Source organism: Orbicella faveolata, unplaced genomic scaffold, assembly GCF_042242905.1.
Source record: "Orbicella faveolata isolate gen_17 unplaced genomic scaffold, um_ofav_v1 contig_2, whole genome shotgun sequence".
Classification (NCBI taxonomy): Eukaryota; Metazoa; Cnidaria; class Anthozoa; order Scleractinia; family Merulinidae; genus Orbicella; species Orbicella faveolata.
In genome coordinates this window covers 32175531-32197136 of record NW_028301547.1, presented here as the reverse complement: position 1 = coordinate 32197136, position 21606 = coordinate 32175531, and the positions used below count along the sequence as shown (strand labels likewise).

Below are 21606 nucleotides of genomic sequence, written 5' to 3'. Positions count from 1 at the left end.
GTGTCAGCGGTTTATAGTAAGGGAACTAGAAGTTTGTGCGCTGGCCGTGCGCGTGAATCGGTCCCGTGTAAGTGCGTGTAGAAGTCGACTACCTATATGCCAGGTTTTCGCTGTCAAGCCATCAAAATTATAAGTCGTAACCGTTCAATTTAATCAAGTTAAGAATTTGGGATATGATAGACAATCGAAGGGTGTGCAGAATCACCCATACGATGCACATAATAATAAATAAAGCAAGCCTTCTATCATATGGAAACGCTTTATATTTTCAAAATAGCCAAATGTCTACCGGGCTTGCTCCAAGGTCTGCACGAAATTTCTAACATGGTTTCACTCATTGTTATGTAAGGTTTCATTTCTCTTCTCTTTTACTTCTCTCAGTGTGCTTGTGTGGGCTTTTTTCCCTTTTCAGGCCCTTCCTTTGCTTTTGTGCATTTGCGCATTTAGTTTTGCTTAACTACTTTTTATCCTAAATTTTGAGCATTTTGCGTGCCAATAACAGCATTTTTATTATTTTGTTAAGACTTAGGTCATAGGCTCCTGCTTGGGTATATTTAAGGTAGTCCTTTATATAAGCCTTGTTGGCTTCCCTGGGCTTCCTTGCCTCATATACACCGATATGTTGTAAATATATTTACAAATAGCAAAAATAAAACAAGAACAACAATCATGGACAAAAGTAGTTGAGACACTCCCCGCAAAAACACTGTTTCGTTGAACGCGTGAGTTTTTCAATCTCCGATATTCACATTTCGACACCCTCTCCCCTTTACAATGTTGTAACCATGTGACAGTGCCCACGGAGCATTTTTCAACATTGAAAAGGGGGAGAGGGGGGTTTGGTTATCGACAGAAAAGGTTTTTTTTCAATTACGGAAGGATGCCGGTAGAAAGCGTTTGTTTTGCTCAAATGTGTCAACACTTCTGTCCATGACTGAAGTTTCGGAAGTTTCCGAAATACCTCGTTCGAGAGACCCTGGGAACGAGGTTGGACAACATTCACCCAACAGCAAAAAATATATCATGGAGGTGGAAGGAGGGAGAGAACTTCACTCGCCTTATTCGACTTCACACAGTGGTCGAGTACTGGAAGTTATGAACAAACATCGCAAAGACTGCCTTAAGCTATGTGATGTCGTTCTTAAAATTGGAGACGAACACATTCCTACTCACAGGGCCGTCTTGGCAGCGTGTAGTTCGTACTTCTACGCCATGTTTACGAGCGACTTAGCAGAAAGCCGACAGAAAGTTATCACTATGAAAGACATAGACGCTACTGTAGTACAAATTCTAGTGGAATTCGCTTACACGGGAAAGGTTGATGTTAACGTTGAAAATGTACAGTCCATACTGGCCACCGCTTGTTTAGTACAATTTCACGAAGTGCGAGATATATGCTGTCAATTCTTAGAAACTCAACTAGACCCTTCTAATTGCTTGGGAATAAGGAAGTTTACCGAAGCGCATGGTTGCACAAATTTTCTTGAAGTTGTGGACAATTTTGTGCTTGAGAACTTTAGAGAAGTAATGAAGTCAGAGGAATATGCTTTGTTGCCTTGCGAATTATTGATAAAAGTGATTTCAAGCGACGACTTGAACATCATCGCTGAAGAAGAAGTTTACGAAGCCGTGATGTCTTGGGTGAAACATGACTTAAACAATCGAGCCAAACAGCTTCCAAGTCTGATACGATTTGTCCGAATGCCGTTGATTTCTAAGCACTATCTCCTGAACCGAGTTGATGCGGACAATTTAATACGATCGAATTTGGCGTGCAGAGATTTGCTGGATGAGGCGAAAAACTATCATCTTGTACCCGAACAGCGAGCGCTGTTTCGCACTGATCGAATGAAACCGAGAAAATCTATGATGGGTACATTATACGCTGTTGGCGGTAAAGAAGCTGGAGAAACTATTTCAAATACAGTAGAGTGCTACAGGTTTGTAATCTCAGTTGTTGACATCTACCAACTTTCCTTGTATGTTTACAGTTGACACTCACCTGATATTCAGGTAACATTTTTTTTACTCCGCTATCCTATTTCACTTTGTGCGTATGTGCTCAAATTTATTTCACGAGCTCTGTTTTTGTTTCCCGTAGTTCAGTTTGGGAATCCCATTAACTCTGGTATCAAAATACAAGGAGCGGAATTAGTCATCAAACTATTTGGATACAAAAATTGTCTCTGGTGGAAAAAAATTTGTTGATCAATATCTTTCGTTGTGAATTTTGTTAGCCCGAGGGGTTCTTTCTTGGTGAAATATGGCCTACTTTACTCCTGAAACAACAGTTTTTTTTTGTCTGGAATTCTGTGGGTAGGGAGTGATTTTCCGTCCAACAAAAACATTATGCATGGATGAGCCTTGCTAAAACGGATGCATGTTATCAAATTTTACATATGCGTGGGCTGGTTAATGAATGAGTCGATCCCTTTCAAGTTTAACGAGAACAGGGTGGAAGTTGTGTTTTGCCTGAGATGAGTGATAGCAAAAATTGTCAATTTTTTAAAATAATTTTGGCCGGACACAAATCCTTAATAACCACAGGTATGGCTCTTATGTGACATTCTTCTTGTAATGTTTTGCCCTTGTCATCAGCTTACAAAGTAACATTTGGCAGCAAGCACCCTCACTTAATGTGCCAAGACAACAGCTTGGCACTGGAAGTTTAGGAGGTCGGCTCTATGCTGTTGGAGGTTCAGATGGCTATTCACGTTTGAGCACGGTAGAGTGCTTTTCACCAGAGGCAAACCACTGGATGTATGTCAAGTCACTCAACACAAGTCGTTCAGGTGTTGGAGTCGGGGTACTTGGTGAAGCAATGTATGCAATGGGCGGCTATGATGGTAGATCATGCCTAAAAACTGTTGAAAGATATGACCCTCTGGTTGATGTGTGGAGTCTTGTTGCACCTACAAATATTACCCGCAGTTTCCCTGGTATGTGAGTGTTAGTAATACAAGGGTTGGCTTTTGTCCAGATGTTGTCATGTTACAGTATGTTGATAATGACCAGAAAAAGGTCAAATCATTGTGTCTGATTGATAATTTATGAACATGAAAAACGTATGTAGCAGGAGATGCAAGGAGAAAACACAAAAATAAACTCATTTATGTTGAAGTGAAGTGTAATCATACCTTAATCAGCTTAATAAGATGGGGAAGCAATGGCAATTTTTTTGGCACATTAGTTCTGCAACACTCAAAGAATTTCAGTTTCTTTTCAAATCAAACAATGACTTGTTGAGCACTTGAGTACTCTTTTCTGTCAGCATGATAATTATTACAAAAACTCTGGATCCAGTCAATTAAAAATATCTTCAAGCAATAAGATAACCTAAATCAGACCTTAAATATTGAAAAAACAAATTAAAGTGTGCTTGGTAAGGACAAGAAATTTGTCAAGTTTCAGACGGATTTTAACAGACAATTCATGTCTCACTGGTCTCTTTCTACACAGGTGTGGCAGAGCTTGGAGATCGCATCTTTGTAATTGGTGGGAATGATGGAGTTTCATTCCTCAATTCAATTGAATGCTATGATCCTCATACAAACAGATGGACTCTTTTACCTCCCATGAGCCGGCCCAGGGCAGGGATTGGTGCTGCAGCATTAGATGGTCGCATCTATGCCATAGGTGGTTTTGATGGTGCCTCAAGGCTTGAGATTGTTGAAATGTTTGAACCTCGCATGAATGTATGGACTGAAGCTGCTTCACTTAATTCTTGTCGTGATGGCGTTTGTGTGATGACATACGGCTGTTGGGTTTATGCTGTTGGTGGAATTGATGGACCGTCATATCTTAACACAGTAGAGGCATACGATCCAAGAACTGACGAATGGGAAGATGTTATTCCCATGACAAGGTGTCGGGCTGCAGCAGGAGTAGCAGTTCTTCATGCCACCACTTAATGAAACAGCTTTTCAAATAACTACCACAAATTTTGATGAGACAGGTTGAATAGAAATCGGGCTTCCTTCAACAAAACATGATAGGTTGGTTGAAGATATATTTGGATGGCAATAGACAAGATTTCTTTCTTCTGCTAATTTGCAAGAGTTTAGAGATGATTTCCAGTCCGTACTGTGCACTCTCGAGAGATTTCTTAGGTTTTTTGTTTTGTTTCATGAAAGACATCACAAAATGTAAACATTTTGCAACTACTTACATGAAGTGAATTCAAAGTTTCATGTAAACTGCCATTATGAATGCAAAGCATTATGCTTCGTTTTTTCTCATATCACTTGATGAAACAACTTTGCAGCTGTAAAAATCAATGAAGCTGTTGAAAGATAAGGTATGTGGTTGGTAACGAATAACATTAATTCGCATTCCATCAAGTGGGACTTATAATGTTCATAAACATTAAGGTGCTGAGACTGTGCTGTATGGACTGGAAATCATCTTTAAGACTTTTTTTTTAACGAAAGGTCCTTGTAAAGTGGACTCTATGCAGTGATTTGATGCCATTAACATTGTAGTGATGTAACTGGTGTTCAGTGGGTTTCAATTCAGAAATCTGACAAGCTCTTGTTGACAGTATAGGGTATGCAAGACAGGCCAATTTTCTAGTTCATTCAACAAAAATTTTGTACATTTTAAGACAAGACAATGTTCAATTTGGCAAACTTGAATGAGTTGTAATGAAGCTTTTTATCCATGGATGCACCTTTTGGTAGTGCTGACAACCATCCTTTCGAGATGCTGTATTAAAAAGGAATGTATTGGTCAACTTCCTACAGTTTAGATATTAAGTTACAACTCTTTTCTTCTAGGACTCAGACATAATATTACATCAGGCTCATATTATCAGGAACTAAATATTATTTCAAAGCTTACACAAAAAGATAAAGCTGTTAGATTTTTTACAATGTTCAAAGCAAATTTGTTAACATCAGACTGTTTGTTGGGTTCAAACACTCCATCATTAAGGAACCAAATTTTAGTTTCTGCTATTTGATGTTTCTTAATGATTTAGTTTGTAAATTTGACGTGCATAGTCAGTTGTCACGCAACTGCTGGAAAATGCTACAAATAGTGTAAGCATATATATAATATCTTGGGTCTTACAAGGTGTCTACATAGCTGACTATTTGCATAGTATGCACAATGTAGGTTAGGCAATGCTGAATTTTGACTGATTTTATATTTTTCAATAACAGTGGACTCTGTCCAGTAGTATTCATGGTTAACAAACTAAAGTACTGTGAAATCCTTGGTTGCTTTGCTCTTTCCTTGTCAATGTGGTATCAGTACACATAAAGAGTTAACTCTCTCAGGCTTATAGATCCACACAGTTACATTTCCATCTGCATTGATACAGAAGCAGAGAAGTTCACTGGATGACATGTGAGTGATTGTAGATTTAGCATCACACAGGTCTTTGAACTGGAGAAGTCAGGAATTGTCACTAACAGTATTTTTTGGCCATTTTCTCCTGAAAAAGCAAGACAGAATACTTGAGCATGTAATATCAAGAGGATGACTAGGTCCAAAACAAGCAAAAACAGATATTCCAGGCAGCATGCGTTACAAGATGGTTATAATGAATCACACGTTCAGTTGGTGTTGTGAGTTCATTGACTAATTTGGCTTATTCTATAACAAAACATCAGTGAGTTTACCATGAAGAACTTTGCTCCCATACTTTGGTTGATTGCCAACAAAGTACACATGTGGACACTTCTCTAAAATAAAGGGATCCTTGTCATAGTATGGATAACAGCCTGAAAACAACATCCACAACAGAAGTTAAAACACTATAGGAACAAGTTGCGTCCCTGCCAAAAAAGCAAAGTCACACTTTACCAAACAAGTACACAACCAGACCCAAGCTTATCGCAGTATAAAAAGCATTTTTAATCTCTTGGGTAGGATGTCAGTCCTTCCCCAGGTTACCTCCCAAGCATTTTGTAAAGTTGTCCTAGTATGTGATTGGCACTCATTTATACTCTTGGACCTAATTGTTTAAAGGGGGTTAAATCTAACATCAGATTAAATTGACTTAACCTCCAGTTAAATTTTATCTGCAAGTTAGTTCTGTTGTTTGAGGGTAAGTTAACACTAACCTCAGATAACAGCAGGTTAAATTTAACCCACCTCGTGACTTGGGTTATCTCACTAAAATTGAGGCAAAATAACAAGGTTGCTTTTCACTGTATCTCTTGTCTAGGATTGCCTCTAACCCAAGGTTGACTTAACCATTATTTGAAGAGCTGGGCCATGGGTGGTATGGTTTAGTGATATAAACCTTACATTAATTAAATGCCATGTAACATAATTTGATGTAATTCAAGATATGTATTTTTCTTTTCTGCTGAAAATTATGGAGATTATTATAATATGTCCATAAACCTAGCCCATTTCTCACATTTTCCCCTCTGGCAATCACCCTTTGGACCATTTTACTCTTTTTACTTGTATAATAAACTTCTAAACAAGAATATTATACATGTAATAAGTTACTCCCCACTCCTGGGAACTTATTGATACCCTACAATACATTTATAGAACACACAATTACACAGAACATGATCATGACATCTAAAAGAGAATTGTACCTAGAGTGTCTGGAGCTGTGGGTGCTATGTGACCCCACTTCATGGTGTGTTCGAGAATCTCTAAACAATCCTCAAAGCTTGAGACTTTGTAGATGTCATTAATGTTCTGTCCTGCAGTTCCAAGAATCCTAGAATCAAGCAGTGTACAAAGTACTCATTACAACACTCGCAAATGTTTTTAACAACCATCATTACCAGAAGTCTACAAAGTATCAATCTATTATCATAGCAAAACAGTAACAGTACACATTTTTTGATGAGATACTTCTCTATTACTGCATAAATTTTTTTCTGCCTAGATCTCAACCAATAGATATTTGTGTACTAAATTAATTCACTAGGATGTAAGCACATGCATATCGCACAAGTGTAGTGAGGATACCCATAACAAAAGCATAAGGATATACGCATGCCCAGAATGGATAATTGCCTTATTTTCAGTTCTATACCGTCCTCCTTGATATACATGTGGTAAAACAAGATGGTGGATGATGATTTTACTTGTGCTTATGTCTACAGCAGCGCATTTTCACTTGACACGCAAAAGGACAGGTCCAAGAAGAGCAAAGATTTTTGTTCTGCTTCTGCTCATGCTTGATATGCTTATGCTTGTGTTGTGTGTGTCGTCACTACTGTTATGCTTGTACTTGTGCTTTAATGTGGTACTGAAAACCAGGTCTTAAGGTACATGTTACCTTACACCACCAATTAGAGCCTCGTATGGGTTGGTGACACTCTGGAATGTGGGATATGCAGCTGCTTGGGGAAACATACAGGGATGAAGGGGCTGCTGCGGCATTGCATGATTGGCTGGATCAAACTCCCCTGGCATTATTTCCACTGGAACACATGCCTGTCAAGGAAAAAACAATTACATAATTTATTTTCACAAGATTGAACAGAGAGTATCAAATTTAGCCAACCTGAAGGTGCAAATTAGTCTTTTGAGAAAATAGTGCTTAGGGATTGCAGTAACCATTTTGTAAAAAGCAAAAAAAAAAACAAACAAACAAAAATGTGAAGGTTCTGAAGATGAGACATGAGAATAATTTTCATTAGTATATACCACACAAGTAAATAGTGCTTTTCGCACACTCTGATTGGTTAACTTGGAGGTGATTAGCAAGTACCATTCACCTCCTAGCAGCTGGTGCGAAAAATTTTGAAATTTCCGACCGCTTGTCACACATAAAATAGCGTTTTGGTCCACTAATTATTCAGCTTGTGTGGTATATACTGAAACAATTATTCACCTCAGTGTTGGTGAAAGTGATGGATATTTACCTCCACTATGGTGAATAATTGTTAAATATTGGTCATCAATCCTCATGACTTACAGCAAGTTGCAGCACAAAGGCATCCAGATTCTTAATAGCTTCCACACTCCCAGCCACTGCATTTCTTGTCAGATACTTTGCCTGTGAAGTAAAAGGCTATGTTTTGAACTGCAATTACTGAGTGCTGAAGACCCCATCTGAGTTATATTCCCTTTGGCTATGTTCAGTCCCTAAAAACCATTCCAGCCTAAATACTATTGGTTAATTATTGATTGTGTCATTAGGCTTACCTCCATTCAGGTTTCCTCTTGTTCTGTGTGATTCTATTGTCAGCTTTCGCCTCGTGCAATCGCTCTTGCTAGCCTCTTTGTTGTATTATTTTACCCTCCCCCCTGCCCATTGGGGTCTTTGACAATGTTTTACATATTAAATGTAATTTTTGGCCCAAATGTACATCTCGTTTCATTCATTGTTTGTAATGTGAGGGAAATGATTTAGAGGTTTGATTTGCAATCAAAGAAGAAATACTATGCATAGGTTTACAGTAACATATTTGGGTGCTAAAATTATGCTTATTATCACTATAATTATACTTTCAAATCTAATTGTGACTCAATGTCCACATTAAAAAGCTGTAGACAGTGATACAAACCTGTTCAGAGGTGGCCATGCCTTCCCAATCTACGTAGTGTTATAACTTGCAAGAGTTATTACTACTCCTTTGGTATTTTGTCCTGTCTGTATTTTACTATTATTTGTAGATATTAGCACAAGCAAACTAATTAAACCTAATTCACTGATAGCCTGATTTATTGAATGGTAAAAAGCAACAGTTTCAGCTCTACCATAAAATTGTTCCGTTGGCTAAACGTGTATTGATTAATTACCTTTGTTTCACTGTCTTTAGTCTGTGTGCACTGGCTCAAAGAGTTACCAGCAATAATTACACGGCATATCTTGGCACAAGATTCCTGATCCTAAAAAATTAATAATTGTCTTGTCAATAGAGGATGTTGACATGTCAAAAAGTATTCATCTACCATTCCGGCCCAGATGCCTGACAAGATTGAAAAGAATCTAACCTGGAGACTTCCAAGCTCTCCTGTCACCAAATCAGAAAACATCTGAAGGCTGAGCAAATCCTGACTTTCATTACCAAAGCCAAGACCACAAATGAGTGCCACATACCTAATGAAAAATGACAGGGCAGTTTGACCTGTGTCCTTTGTTACTTTTCTTACCAAATAAACAAGATCAAGGGAGCAGGATCTTTCTGTAGTCCAGCTAGTATTTCAATTTAATTCTGCTCGATCCTATACATATAAGGTATCTTAATTTATAGTTTTATTTTTCTTAGTGTACCTTCTTCAAATATTTCCCAGATGTATATCTAAAAGCATTCACTGAAATATATCTCATTTTCTCTACTTAACCCATTTATTAAGACCAAATACTTGAAATTTTGATTACTGCATGTGCCGGAGCAAAAATGTCCTAAATGCAAAGGCAGTGGAAAGAAAGACATGCTGCCATGTTGCAAATGCCTTTTTGAGCAAATTAAAGCTAATTTGGCTCATATCCAAGCTGAAAATATCCAAAAATGTCCTTACATTCCATTGCCCGATCTTCACACACCCTTTTGGCGACAGCAATTTTATCGGCGGTTTATGCGTCATTCTCTGCTTCGCACGTTGCTCCAACCGGGTGTTAGCATCTTGTACCCCTGCTTCCCGATAGGGCGCAGTGGTAATTCTAGTTTCGGTTTCCGTAATATGTTTCTTTTTCCAGGAGCGGGTTATCGGCCTGCTGCCCAACCCCCAGCCTGGAGGACCAGAGGCTGTTCTTCGTCTGGCCTCTACCCTTCAACCGATTCGGCATGGTTAGACCTGCCAGGGACCAAAGTCCCCGCCAGCACAGCTCTCTGGGTCATTGAGACACACAAGCTCCACCACCACAACAAGGTGTCAGCCCAAGGTGTATGAATGTGTTCTTGCCAAAAAGCTGGAGTCAATGGGTTAAAGATAACTATTGAACATATGAAAGATATAACTATCACACTGCGAGAGATTCTCACCTGTCTTCACCATTGGATAAGCATTGATCCAGGTTTGGTGCAGTTTGGTATGGAAGGCCACTAAAACAATGCTCTTCAACATAGAATTTACCACTGTCAATTGTGTGGCCACACAGGGCTACTATACTTCCTAAAATAGATAAAATACCACAAAAAAGATCAGCAGTTATTTAAGATGTAATCCGTTGATGGTTACTGCATCCTTGTATAGAGACCTAACAAGTTTTTCTTTCTGCATTGATCAACACTTCCTTGTGTGAAGTAGACATGTTCAGAAGATACCTGTTACAGATGTTCCAACTGGAATGTTACCAGTGAGAGTGACTCTCTCTGTTTCATCCTCTATGACAAGTTCATCACTGTCTTCAGTATACTTCACTCTGGATGGTTGTGGCATCAAGTTATGCTGTCAACAAAGCATTTTCCATGATGACTTCATTAAGACGACAAATTATATTTTCTGATTAGGAAACGTTTTGAAATACAGTTGATCTCAAACAACAGAGACTATGATGATTTGAATATGATGAACATGAATTATAGTTTACACAATGATTATGGATTTTTAAATTTATACCAGTCTATTTTAGTTTAGGAATTCAGATTGATTTACACCATTCCTACTGTTCCCTGGCTGATTATTTCCAGCCAAAGATGCAAATTCTATCCATGAGTATCAGAAAGAATCCTTTATACACCCACTGCTTGGATAGCAATTTCTAGTGAGCAGGCTACAGTCAGTGATTTATCTGTGATGATGATGACAATTACAATTACAGATATACAGTATATCCGTAATGTATTTCATTGAACTACTAGCAATATTTATTTTTCCTACTTCACTTACCCATTTTTTCCGTTATTTAAGAGATTTTTAATGCTAAATCCCACCAAATCAACTAAACATGAAATGGTTAAATGTTTGAAAGAGTACAAGTAAGCAGAAAGATTCATGGTACCTAGGATTTCCCAAAGTCTTGTTCTCAAATCAATCATACCTCCTCACTTATCTCTTTTAAAATACTAGGCTTCAGTTCCATTTTCTTGAATAATGTTCCTATCACAAAGCACTTTTCATCTATTTTTACATCAGATAGTTTCTTTAGTTCAAACTTGCTCTCTCTACCACCTGAAAAAGAGAAGTTGTTGGAGAAATATTCTAACACTGTGCGGTCACAAAGTCATAAAACTACATATATCTTGTTAATCAGGAATGAGGGCCATACTGGGTGGAGGGTGGAGAATATCGGCCAAACATCTTGACAGTACCGACCAAGCGCAGCAAGGTCCATATACAAAAGATCTAAGGCTGATAGTCTCCCAGTATGGTCCCAAGCAAGCTTGGTTAATAAGAGATTAATTATATCACTGAAAATGTTTAGGAAAAAAGCCATGATCACAGACTGGAAAAAACAGAAACTTGACAAGCACCCTCTGAAATCTACATCTACACTTAGTTAAGTCAATAAAAATCATGAGATATCACACACAACTGTAAAAATCTGAACAAAAATGACACAATGGGATATTTAAAAAAATAAAAAAATCCAATATTAATAAGTACTAAAAAACAAGTAGAAGAAAGGAATAACTTAGTTGTGTAAATATGACATATTATTTCTTTCTCAAGCACCTGAGCGGGCCGGAACCCAAAATCCTCAAATTTGATTGGCTAATCACGCACTCATGACCGGTCTAGCTTTTTATGATACGGCCCACAGGCCGGATTTTTTTCCCCACTGTAGCGATTACAGCACCTAAATTTTGCTCCTAAAAGTTAGCGGTAATCATCAATCTTTTGCCTTTTTTACACCTCCATCGACAATTAGTCAATGCAAGTTTATCTCTGTTCACTTTAAAATGGCAAGGAAAGTCACTGTAAGTAAATTCAATTGAGTGTTTGGAAGTTATGAGTTTGCTTGGTTGTTTGTAGCTTGGCACTGTGATGGAGCATAATCCTGTGTTTCTCTCACCGTAAAATTTTAGTCAATTTCAGTCGACTTTACCTCTGATCATTGCTGTATTTAGGAGGATTTCTGTGGAATTTACACATAACGAATCTCCTCCTTTTCTGCCATTCAATTTACGGTAGAAAAGTCTGATTTCAAGTGACTGACAGAAATTGTTTTTGTAGTAAAACTTCACTTTGCACGAAAGTTCACCTTGGAAAAACAATTTTGGAGAACTTAAGTGGTGAAATAAATGCAACTAATATAGAAAAAGTTCGAAAAATATCTGTTCTTTAATACATCTTTCTTTGTCTAGTATCTGAGTTACTCGCTCCTTATGAAGATTTATTACGAAATATCGTTGGTAGATGGTGCAGAAGCCAATTCAATGTACAAAGTTGTGTAAACAAACCCACTTGCAATCTGTAAAACCAATTTACTACAGGAAATAAACATGTTATTTGCCAGCTTAGGGTCCGTCCGTATAGTGAAAAACTGTGGCCTCTGTCTTGAAGATGCTGCCCGCAGCCTGTAGCCTTGGGCAGCATTTTCAAGACCTTGGTCAGAATTTTTCACTATACGGACTTCCCAGCTGGCAAATAACATAATATATATTATCACAGATAGCCTGACAAATCTAACAAATGCTGTTTCAGAAATATCGCCAAATTTGGAATAATTTGAGGATTTAGGAAAGCTGGATGCTGTTTTAAGCAGTTATCTTAGTTTTATCAGGAACAATTTCTTAGAATTTCAAGTAAACAAAATTGTTGCTTAATGTTAAAGTTTCTCATTGATAAAAATCTTATCACTGCTTCATAAAAAGAAGGGAAAAAAAAACAAGTGAAAGAAACGAATAACTTAGTTGTATTTTTAGACACTTATTTTAATATTTTAAGCCTAGATTGATACTTTGATCTTAGCTCTGTATTAAGTACTTACATGTATATATTTTGATATTTTAATTCAGTAGTTTACACCACCCGACAGGCTTTGTAGTTTTAATTCTTATGCTGTTACAATAAAGGTTTTATGTTTTATGTTGTGAATAGTAAAGGGAAACTTAACAAATTGATGTTAGTTTTTCATGCGTCTGTTCTGTTATTGATCATGAATTTCATCATAACATTGTCAAAATTGCTGTGCTTCCTCAAGGTGATAGCTGAGTAGATCTGCAGGCTACTCTGACAATGTTATGATGAAATTCATTGTCAATAACAGGACGGACGTATTAAAAACTGATGTCAATTTGTTTTTTAAGATATCAAATTGTCAAAATGTCTGCTCTCGCTTGTTGCTGCATTGCATAAATATTATAAATTCATGTGTCTGTCCGCTTACTGACAATGAGAATTAGCCAATGAGCGTGCAAGAATTTCTGCAGTTATCGTAAAAAAAAATAATTTACACGCTGAAGTTGAAATTGTGCACCCTTATGTTCAGACAGGCATGATGGAGACTCACAAGTTTAAGGTGTAATATCGAATAAAAGCTAATTAAGAATTAAGCTTATTGGTTTGTGTCCGATTCATTTCGGTGCAAAGTTCTGCGGAATATTAATTATGGTCAATCACATATATGCTTACATCTACATTTATTGGTTTTAGGGTTAGGGTTAGGGTTAGGTGTTCATACTAAAGTCAAACTTTTACATACCCCATTTCCTTCTGGCAGCTGCAGCTAGCTTCTTTCTCATTGCCATGATACGGACTGAATATATCTGTGCATACTGTCGTGAAAAATTTCTCTCTTGGAGCAAGAAGCGTTCTGATTCATTTGAATATGAACAAGTTGCTCTTTCAATCCTCTCTTCGTCTTCAAGACCTTCGTGAGTTGAGGGCTCTGACAGTAGCACTTCGGCTTTTAGCTGGGTAGTCTTTAGATCCAATTCTTGTGCACTGAACATTTTTAATCTGCCCAGCTGTAAAAAGATGAAAACACTTGAACTACCAAGAAACAATCGCCATTTTCTTTTTCCCGGGTAACTTTGCGTCCCTTTTCGCGCCAATTTCAATAGCAACACCGCTGCCTTAAAGACAAGCGGGCACTTCCAGGTTTGTATGCAAATTTCCAAAGTCAATGGCAAAATGGAACTAAAATTGTAATCCATTAAGGCAAAATTGTGTTTTCTCTTTTATTTGCTCAAAGTTTGCCCTCAGTAACATTTCCAGACAGTTTAGAAAGAAAGCCAAAGAAAGCAACTTTCGGACCCAGTTCCCTCTCTTTGATACTTTGGTGGCGGGCCGGACTGGACATCAATTGATTCAGAAAAAATGGCGGGGAAATGAAATGAACCACTAATCTACAGCAGACATTTTCCAATGAACTACTGAATCATGTATAAATGGACGTTGTGGTGATAACATAGAGGTTAAAGACGAAAGATGCCATCGGTCTCTCTGGTAGATTCACCGCCCTCAAGTCCGAGAAGTCCGCCTCGTAAACGAACCAAGTTCTCTTTGAAACTCACGAGTAAAAAGAAATCGGCGAGCGTCGGAGAGAGCGAAAAGAGGGGAAAACTGTTCCCTATATTCAGTCCGGCAGCAACTCAAAACACGAGTGATGATGACATTTTTGAGCCTCCAATTCCACCACCGCCTTATGCAGGACTAAAGAATCATGGAAATATCTGCTTCGCAAATGCAGTATTGCAAGTCCTGCGCCATTGCCCAGGACTAATGGAGTCTGTCATTGAAACCGATTCACTCATCAGAGATTTGTGTCCCACTGTTGCAAATACACATCCAGCAGAAACAGAGAGAGATAGACAGGTAAGCTAATTCAGTGGTAACGATGACTTTTTCGTTCCAAATCACCTTTTGTAATGTACATGTAAAACTGATTTAAGCCTTACTGCTAGTGATCCGAAGCTCAACAATTCTTCCTACCCTCTTTTTCTTGTCTCTCTCGGTTATGTATCATTTACGAAGATCTTACTGGTAAAGTGTATTCCGGAGGGGGGGGGGGGGGGTACTCCCAGAAAAATTGGGTAGGCGTGTGTGGCTATTCATGACCAAAATCTGCGATTTTGCTACCCTATTTATGAGCTGAAAAAGTAGCTTCCTCTAAAAACAAACATACCCAGTTCAAGACTAGAGTGCAAAAACCATATCCTATTTATGATCATTTGTGACCAAAATGCCAAAATTGATACTATCTTTATTACCAAAATGGCTGAAAACCCTAGCCTTTGGGGCGACACATACCCATATAGCCCATAAAAGGGAGTTGCCCCCGTCCCCCAGGAGTGTAGCCCTCCGCTTTGTGGGTGCGTGTGTGTGTGTGGGGTGGGGGGGGGGGGGGGGGAGGGGAGTGGGGAGGGAAGAGAGGGGGTGAAGGACTTGCAGTTTTGTGAGATCCATGACATGTGCATGATATACAAACAGTAACAGAAACTCGCAAGGGATGGGATAATGATGGATTGAAGTGACTGGGATGTAGAAATGAAGTTACAATTAACCCCAAACCCTAATAAAAAACAATCTGGCAGGTAATGACATTTGCAGACTGCACACAGATTACATAACTTTTTTAGCCTAAAAAACACCCTGGTTAACCTGAATATCACTTGGGTTTGCATAAATAATAGCACTCAAGTTTGGTTGTTTACACTTAGCTCTCAGTAATGAGAATGGGAATACGATATTAGTTTTAAAAAAGTCGCAGTCTACAAATGTCATACACCAGCAGAAAAGGGAAGTAACAACATTACATTTGCATATGTTATGTACATGTAGCGTGATTTAATTTCCGAGGATGTGCTTTGTAAGCAAAAAGACAAAATGGTAAGTCTGTAAAAGTGGCATTCTATACTTCTTTCCTTATTTTGTGAGAGGGGTGTTGTGAGTAAATATGGTTACTAATTATTATTCACCAGTCCTCCCACAATGTTATGGGGGTTCTTTGTAAACAATTACCAAGTCATTGTGTTACAACAGGCAGCTGAAGAAACTGACCTTTGCAATGGTGATGATGAGGATCATAAATCAGTCACTTCTGAACTAAAAGAGGTATAAATATGGTTTTTTGAAATTCCATTCTTTTATCCTTGTTTCCTGTCATTCAAATCAAACATGAAGCCTGCATGATTGTAACGTATACTCAAACAATGTTATCTTGCTTAGCTTTTCAGTCAAATGAAAGACCTGGAAGTAGATTACAAGGAGAACAAAGAGAATTGCGAGCATCTTATACAGAGACGGAACCAGTTGATTCTTGCTGCAAAGCCTCTGAATTTCATGGAAACCTTCAGGTTTGCCTACTCTGACAATTATGACCCAACACTATTCCACATCTTTTCCACTTATATTATCAATTACAAAACACTCAGATCACATGTTTTACTAAAGGCATCCCCGGTCAAGTGTCAATCGATACCTTCAATGAACACTCCATCAAAGTCTTGATTGATACTCGATCAACATCTCGATTGATACTTGGTTGAAACTTGATCAACAGTTTGTTGATAGTTGGTAGAGTGTCAACTGACTCATATGTATATAAATTATATCAATCAACACTTGATGGCATCTGCAAAACTGGTTGACTGTTGACCGACTGTCAAGTGAGATGTCCATTGTGTGTTGACTGAGTATCAATGGAGACACTCGATTGCAGATGCCTTTAGTATACATGATCCAAAAACTCTTAACAACTCCAGATAAGAATGAAACATATTGACGTGAAAAAAATGTTTGTTTCAAGTACTGGCATGAACCTGATCTATTTAAGAAATAAATTATTGCTGTCAGCTGTCATCACTCAGCCAGTCATCCTCTAACACTTCTTATATTTCAGTTTCTATGTACACAGGGAAAACCTAATGGCTTATAATGGATTTTAATTTTAAACATGTCTCCCTCCTACCCTCAATAAAATGTTGAAATTTTATGAGGTATCACTTTGACACTTCTTTTCCCCAGGTATAGTCTCTAGTTGCAGTAGCTAAATGATCAATCAGGTGTCAAGTAAAAATATACCAGAGATTCTCAGACTGTACTACCAGGAAAAATAAGCACTTTGAGTTTGGCTGTCTTAGTGTAAATGTACACATCCCCATTATTTTCTCATTTGTCTTGCAACTCTTTAATCAGGAGACAAAATCCAATGTTTGAAGACAATCTTCAACATGATGCCCAAGAATTCCTGTGCAGTTTGCTTGTAAATCTTCGAGAAACAGAGAATGAGATCAAAAAGAAAGTAGAAGATACTAGAAAAGTGTATAACAGAAGTCTGAATGATAAAAACTTGTGGGCTAGAACATTATCTTGTAACAACAAAAGCCGAGGTTGCAGTCCACTGGAAGAATTATTTCATGGACGGCTTCTGCATCAGACAAAATGCCTGACATGTGAAGATGCTAAGAGACGTTTTGAAAACTTCCAAGACATCAGTGTGCCAGTTAAAAAGGAACCTAAAGTGTATGATGCTAAAAAAGCTCACACCTTTTCACCAACACCCAAGAAAGGCCAAGATAGCGAAAGTCTTGGTTGGGCCTTGTCGCAGTTTGCTACAGTAGAACATCTGAGTGGAGACAACAAGTATTTCTGTGAGAATTGTCTCACTCATACCGAAGCTGAAATCTCCACATGCTTTGACAAGTTGCCAAAGATACTTACAATCCACCTCAAGAGGTTTACTGCAAATTCTCTATCAGGGTGAGTCTTCTGTTCTACTTCATGAAAAACTGACTTTTACACCCAATTTTGAAGCACAGTGAAATTTCTATTAAGCCTTGCCCTGATTAGTAGACATCCTTTATTAAACAGGTACTAAGTCTGTCTGGTCCTGAAATTAGCATTATATTCAGTGCACATCTCAGCTAACCAGACATGGACACTACAGTCAATTTTATTTTGCCAATTTCTATAATGCAACTATTGAGCAGATGCCGGACTGAATTTACAATGCTGTATTAGGTTATGTTCCTTGAAAGAGTCAATTGAAAAGTGAAAAGTCCACACAGTTGAAAGGACAGATTACAAACAACATTTAAGGTGGCCGCTAACTCAATTTCAGGATAACTTGATTTGAGTAATTTATAGAAGAACTGTTGAATGTTAAAGCCCACACTAGGGAAGTTTGACAGGCATCAATATGCATCATAAAGGTTTCATTGTAGCCTCAGGCAGTAAAGTTTGGTAAGGAAAAACTATATATTGGTTACTTTGACAGGATAGCAAAGTTGACAATTAACAATAATTTATTACTGGACAAAGTTAAGCAAAAATTATATCATGATTTGCCAGTGGCGAGCAGATCAATTCTTTGCTGAAGCCAAAGGCTGAGGCAAATAATTGATCTGTGAGACTCTGGCAAATAACTCTGACCAAAAACTTTTTAATAATTATGGTAGAATCCCAACTTATGACTACACCACTAATACCTCCATTATGTTGTTACAACCAGTTGGCCATTTCTGAGTTGCCTTTTGCGTCTGTTTCAAAACGAGTCATCATGCAAAACCATTCATATGAAAATGAGTTCCCCCTACAGGTTCATTTAACCAGTAGGGGGTATCTACAATATACTACTGTCCATTGGTTGGATCAGATTCTTTAGAACAGCTGCTGATCATTTTCTCTAATTGCAGGTTTTTATCGGGCAGTGTCTCCAAGATCACTTCAAACCTCCAAACACCAATGGAGCTGTCACTCAAGGACTGGTGCTCAAACTCAAGTTCTACTGCCAATCCAACTTTCCATTTGTTTGGTATAGTAATGCACAGTGGTATGACCTCCTGCAGTGGCCACTATCAAGCTTATGTGAAGGTTTCCAAATCCAACATGGCAGATGTTAATAACAACAACAAACAGTCCATTCACCATGACAACACTCATGCACCTTGCTCTGAATATGGCCACCATAAAGTGCATAGTATCATGGAATCATCTCATCTGGGTGAATCACAGTCTTTTTCAAGTTATGACGATACTTTCTCCAGTGATGACAAATGTTCTGAAACTAATCAGATTGCAAGTCCACAGAGCTCTGCTGAGAAAGCTAAGACAACATGTATTTCTGGAATCACAAGATACTTCCACAAATCCAGAAAACATTCAACAAAGGAGACCAAACTAGAAAACCATGATGAAGAAAAAATAGGTGATTTACAAATTACAGCTAAAAAACAGAGGCATCACAGCACACCAACTTTCAGCTTTACTGGAACTGAAAAATCACTTAATAAGATCCAAACTTTTCAGTATTGTGATGTTGCATCCAGTAAAACTGCAATACGCAAATTGAATTTCCAAGATAGCAAAAGGCAACCAGATCAAGCCACAAAAGGCCAGAATGCTACAGATTCTGGTGATGTGGAAATACCAGATTCAGACAGCAGTGTGCAAGATACCCAGGCATTCCAGTGGATTCATTTTGATGATGCTGAAGTTGCAATATTGGAGGAAGCTGATGTTTCAACACTGTTGTCATCATCAGAATCATCATTCACTTCTCCTTACTTGCTGTTTTACAAATTGGCAGAACCATGGGCCAGTGAATCTACTGTATAATTGTGAACGAGCAGATAAATGACTTTGTAAGGAATTGATACATGGAACTAGCATACCATAACTTATAATTATTGAATGGTGAATGGCTTTGTATGCACTGACATATTACAGTCAAACCAAGTGAAGCATACCCCTCAATATTACATTAATGAATTGATTATTTGAATATTGAACCCACTAGTTGTTTCAAGAATGCATTAATGAATTGACTATTGGAAAATTGAGCCCACTAGTCATTCCAAGGATACGCTTAGTGGGTTTAATGTTAAAAAAAATCAATTTAATATTGATTTTTGAAATGACTAGCGAGTTCAATAATCAAATAATCAATTCATTATTGCATTCTTGAAATGATTAGCAGGTTCAATATTCACGTACTCATTCATTAATGTAATCTTGAGGGGTACGCATCACTTGGTTTTACTGCAACACTACAGAATCTAACTGTTTTGACTTACATCGCTGGACTGTCCAGGATCCAACCATTGTTTCATGAGTTACACAAAGTGCAGTATCAACTACTTCTAACACATTGAATCATTGATTCAGACATTGAAATGCACGTATGCATGCTTTTAAAACTTGTACCATTGAAATCTTATAAATAACATGGATATAGATTCCAAAGAAAATAAGTGAGAAACAGCTGAATGATAGTTATACTGACAAATAAATATACATAATAGTAAAATCTTTAATCTTACTGCTGTTTTTGTATTGTGATAATTTTTACATAGTAATAAAGTTTGTCAATTTTTATCCTTTTTTTGTGGATGGCATTTTATTATTATTATTATTATTATTATTATTATTATTATTATTATTATTATTAAGGCTTCGTAGCAGCACAAAGAAAGATATGACTTTGATGAACCACATGATGCTTTTGAAGTTCATTATTTAATGAAGAAAATATGTTTCAGATAAGGCATCATCCATTGTCAGTTGTACAGGGAGAAATAAAATGAAAATATGCAATAAATACCATGGCAAACTGAGATATTAACAAGAATAATTAAGGATTAAGGTGCGAACCAAAAAAAAGAGTAAAACTATTTAAGCTAAGAAAGGAGACTAATTAGTATGAAGATTGGATAAATTAAGATGTTTGACCTGGGAATTCAAAGATGGCTGCTCCCAAAGGTGTGCATGGCTTCTTTGATTTTCAATTCCAAGCTTGTGGAAGGAAAGTCGAGAATTTTAAAACAATCTTCTAAAAAAAGGGAGCGACAATTTCCACAACTTCTCAGGTGTTTAAGCATGAAACAACACAAGCCATAATATGTAAACCTAGACACTGCTTGCTTTTTTATGGCACTGGTACACAATGTATGTCTGGAAACAATTTCCAGGTTTCTGTCTAGAGAGCACCCCCCCACTCCCTCAAATGTGGCCGTGGCTTGATTCTGGAGGTGCCATATGTGGGTTGAGTTTGTTGTTGGTTCTTGCCTTGCACTGAGGGTTTTTCTCCAGTATGAACCAATATTTCCAAATTCCAATGGGCGTTTTCCAAATTACCTTAAGCCTCTTTCTCAAAGTGAGTGTTGCTTCCCATCTTTACATATGAAAATGAGATTTCATTCACATGCAAATTAAACTCATTTTCATATGAATGGTTGTGCACCAGGCCTTGCCTTGATAGGGGTTTAGGTCAACTCAGAAGTGGGCTATTTGACCTGGATACAGGAACATGTATTGAAACCAGCTAGGGCTGCTGTGGCTTCCCTTCTAAATTCTTTAATTTATTTTTATTAATTTATTCAACTTGACTCCAACTAGGAGTATTTCTACTTCTCCCTGGATGGAATGCTAGTCCATTTCAGGGTTACCCCCTTGCAATTAATTCACAAGTTCACTTAAACACTTGGGTGAAGAGAGGCATTTACTGCAAAATATCTTCAGGCATAAAATGACAGCCACAAAATGGTCATGCAAGAACCAAATATTCTTGGAGAGCTTGACTGACCATGTTCAATACAAAAAAATTTATTGCCAACACTCGGCTTTCTTAAGGTGCTTCCTCAACACCAGCTAAATATGCTGTACAAGGCAAACCAGTGCTAAAAATGGAAAGAACATTACACACCAAAGATTTTTTTTAAATTAAAAATTGTTCCTACAAGTAGCTAGATTACATCGAAACAGTTCCTATTACAACATAATCTCTGGAATGTAAGATTAAGGTAAAAACTCAACTCAAACTTGTCTTGTTCTTGGGTGACATTCTTTGAA

The 21606-nt window shown here is 37.7% G+C and overlaps 3 protein-coding genes across 3 annotated transcripts; 2 read left to right on the top strand and 1 right to left on the bottom strand.

The window, feature by feature from the left end:
• The first annotated feature begins 980 nt into the window (after positions 1-980).
• Positions 981-5217, top strand: LOC110069717 (kelch-like protein 20). Its single transcript, XM_020777253.2, has 3 exons — positions 981-1940; positions 2599-2939; positions 3460-5217. The coding sequence occupies exons 1-3, from the start codon at positions 1024-1026 to the stop codon at positions 3909-3911; spliced, it is 1710 nt and encodes a 569-aa protein (XP_020632912.2). The 5' UTR covers positions 981-1023; the 3' UTR covers positions 3912-5217.
• On the bottom strand, positions 4615-13970 carry LOC110069718 (DNA polymerase delta subunit 2-like). Its single transcript, XM_020777254.2, has 11 exons — positions 13517-13970; positions 10910-11040; positions 10194-10317; positions 9912-10041; positions 8920-9025; positions 8725-8814; positions 7898-7978; positions 7256-7413; positions 6561-6688; positions 5625-5726; positions 4615-5437 (listed from the first exon to the last, which is right to left on the bottom strand). Exons 1-11 carry the CDS (start codon positions 13968-13970, stop codon positions 5298-5300), a joined length of 1644 nt encoding a protein of 547 aa, XP_020632913.2. The 3' UTR covers positions 4615-5297.
• Positions 13947-20133, top strand: LOC110069716 (ubiquitin carboxyl-terminal hydrolase 1-like). The gene is made up of 5 exons (XM_020777250.2): positions 13947-14631; positions 15799-15870; positions 15985-16112; positions 16954-17517; positions 18453-20133. The coding sequence occupies exons 1-5, from the start codon at positions 14245-14247 to the stop codon at positions 19372-19374; spliced, it is 2073 nt and encodes a 690-aa protein (XP_020632909.2). The 5' UTR covers positions 13947-14244; the 3' UTR covers positions 19375-20133.
• The last annotated feature ends 1473 nt before the right edge of the window (positions 20134-21606 follow it).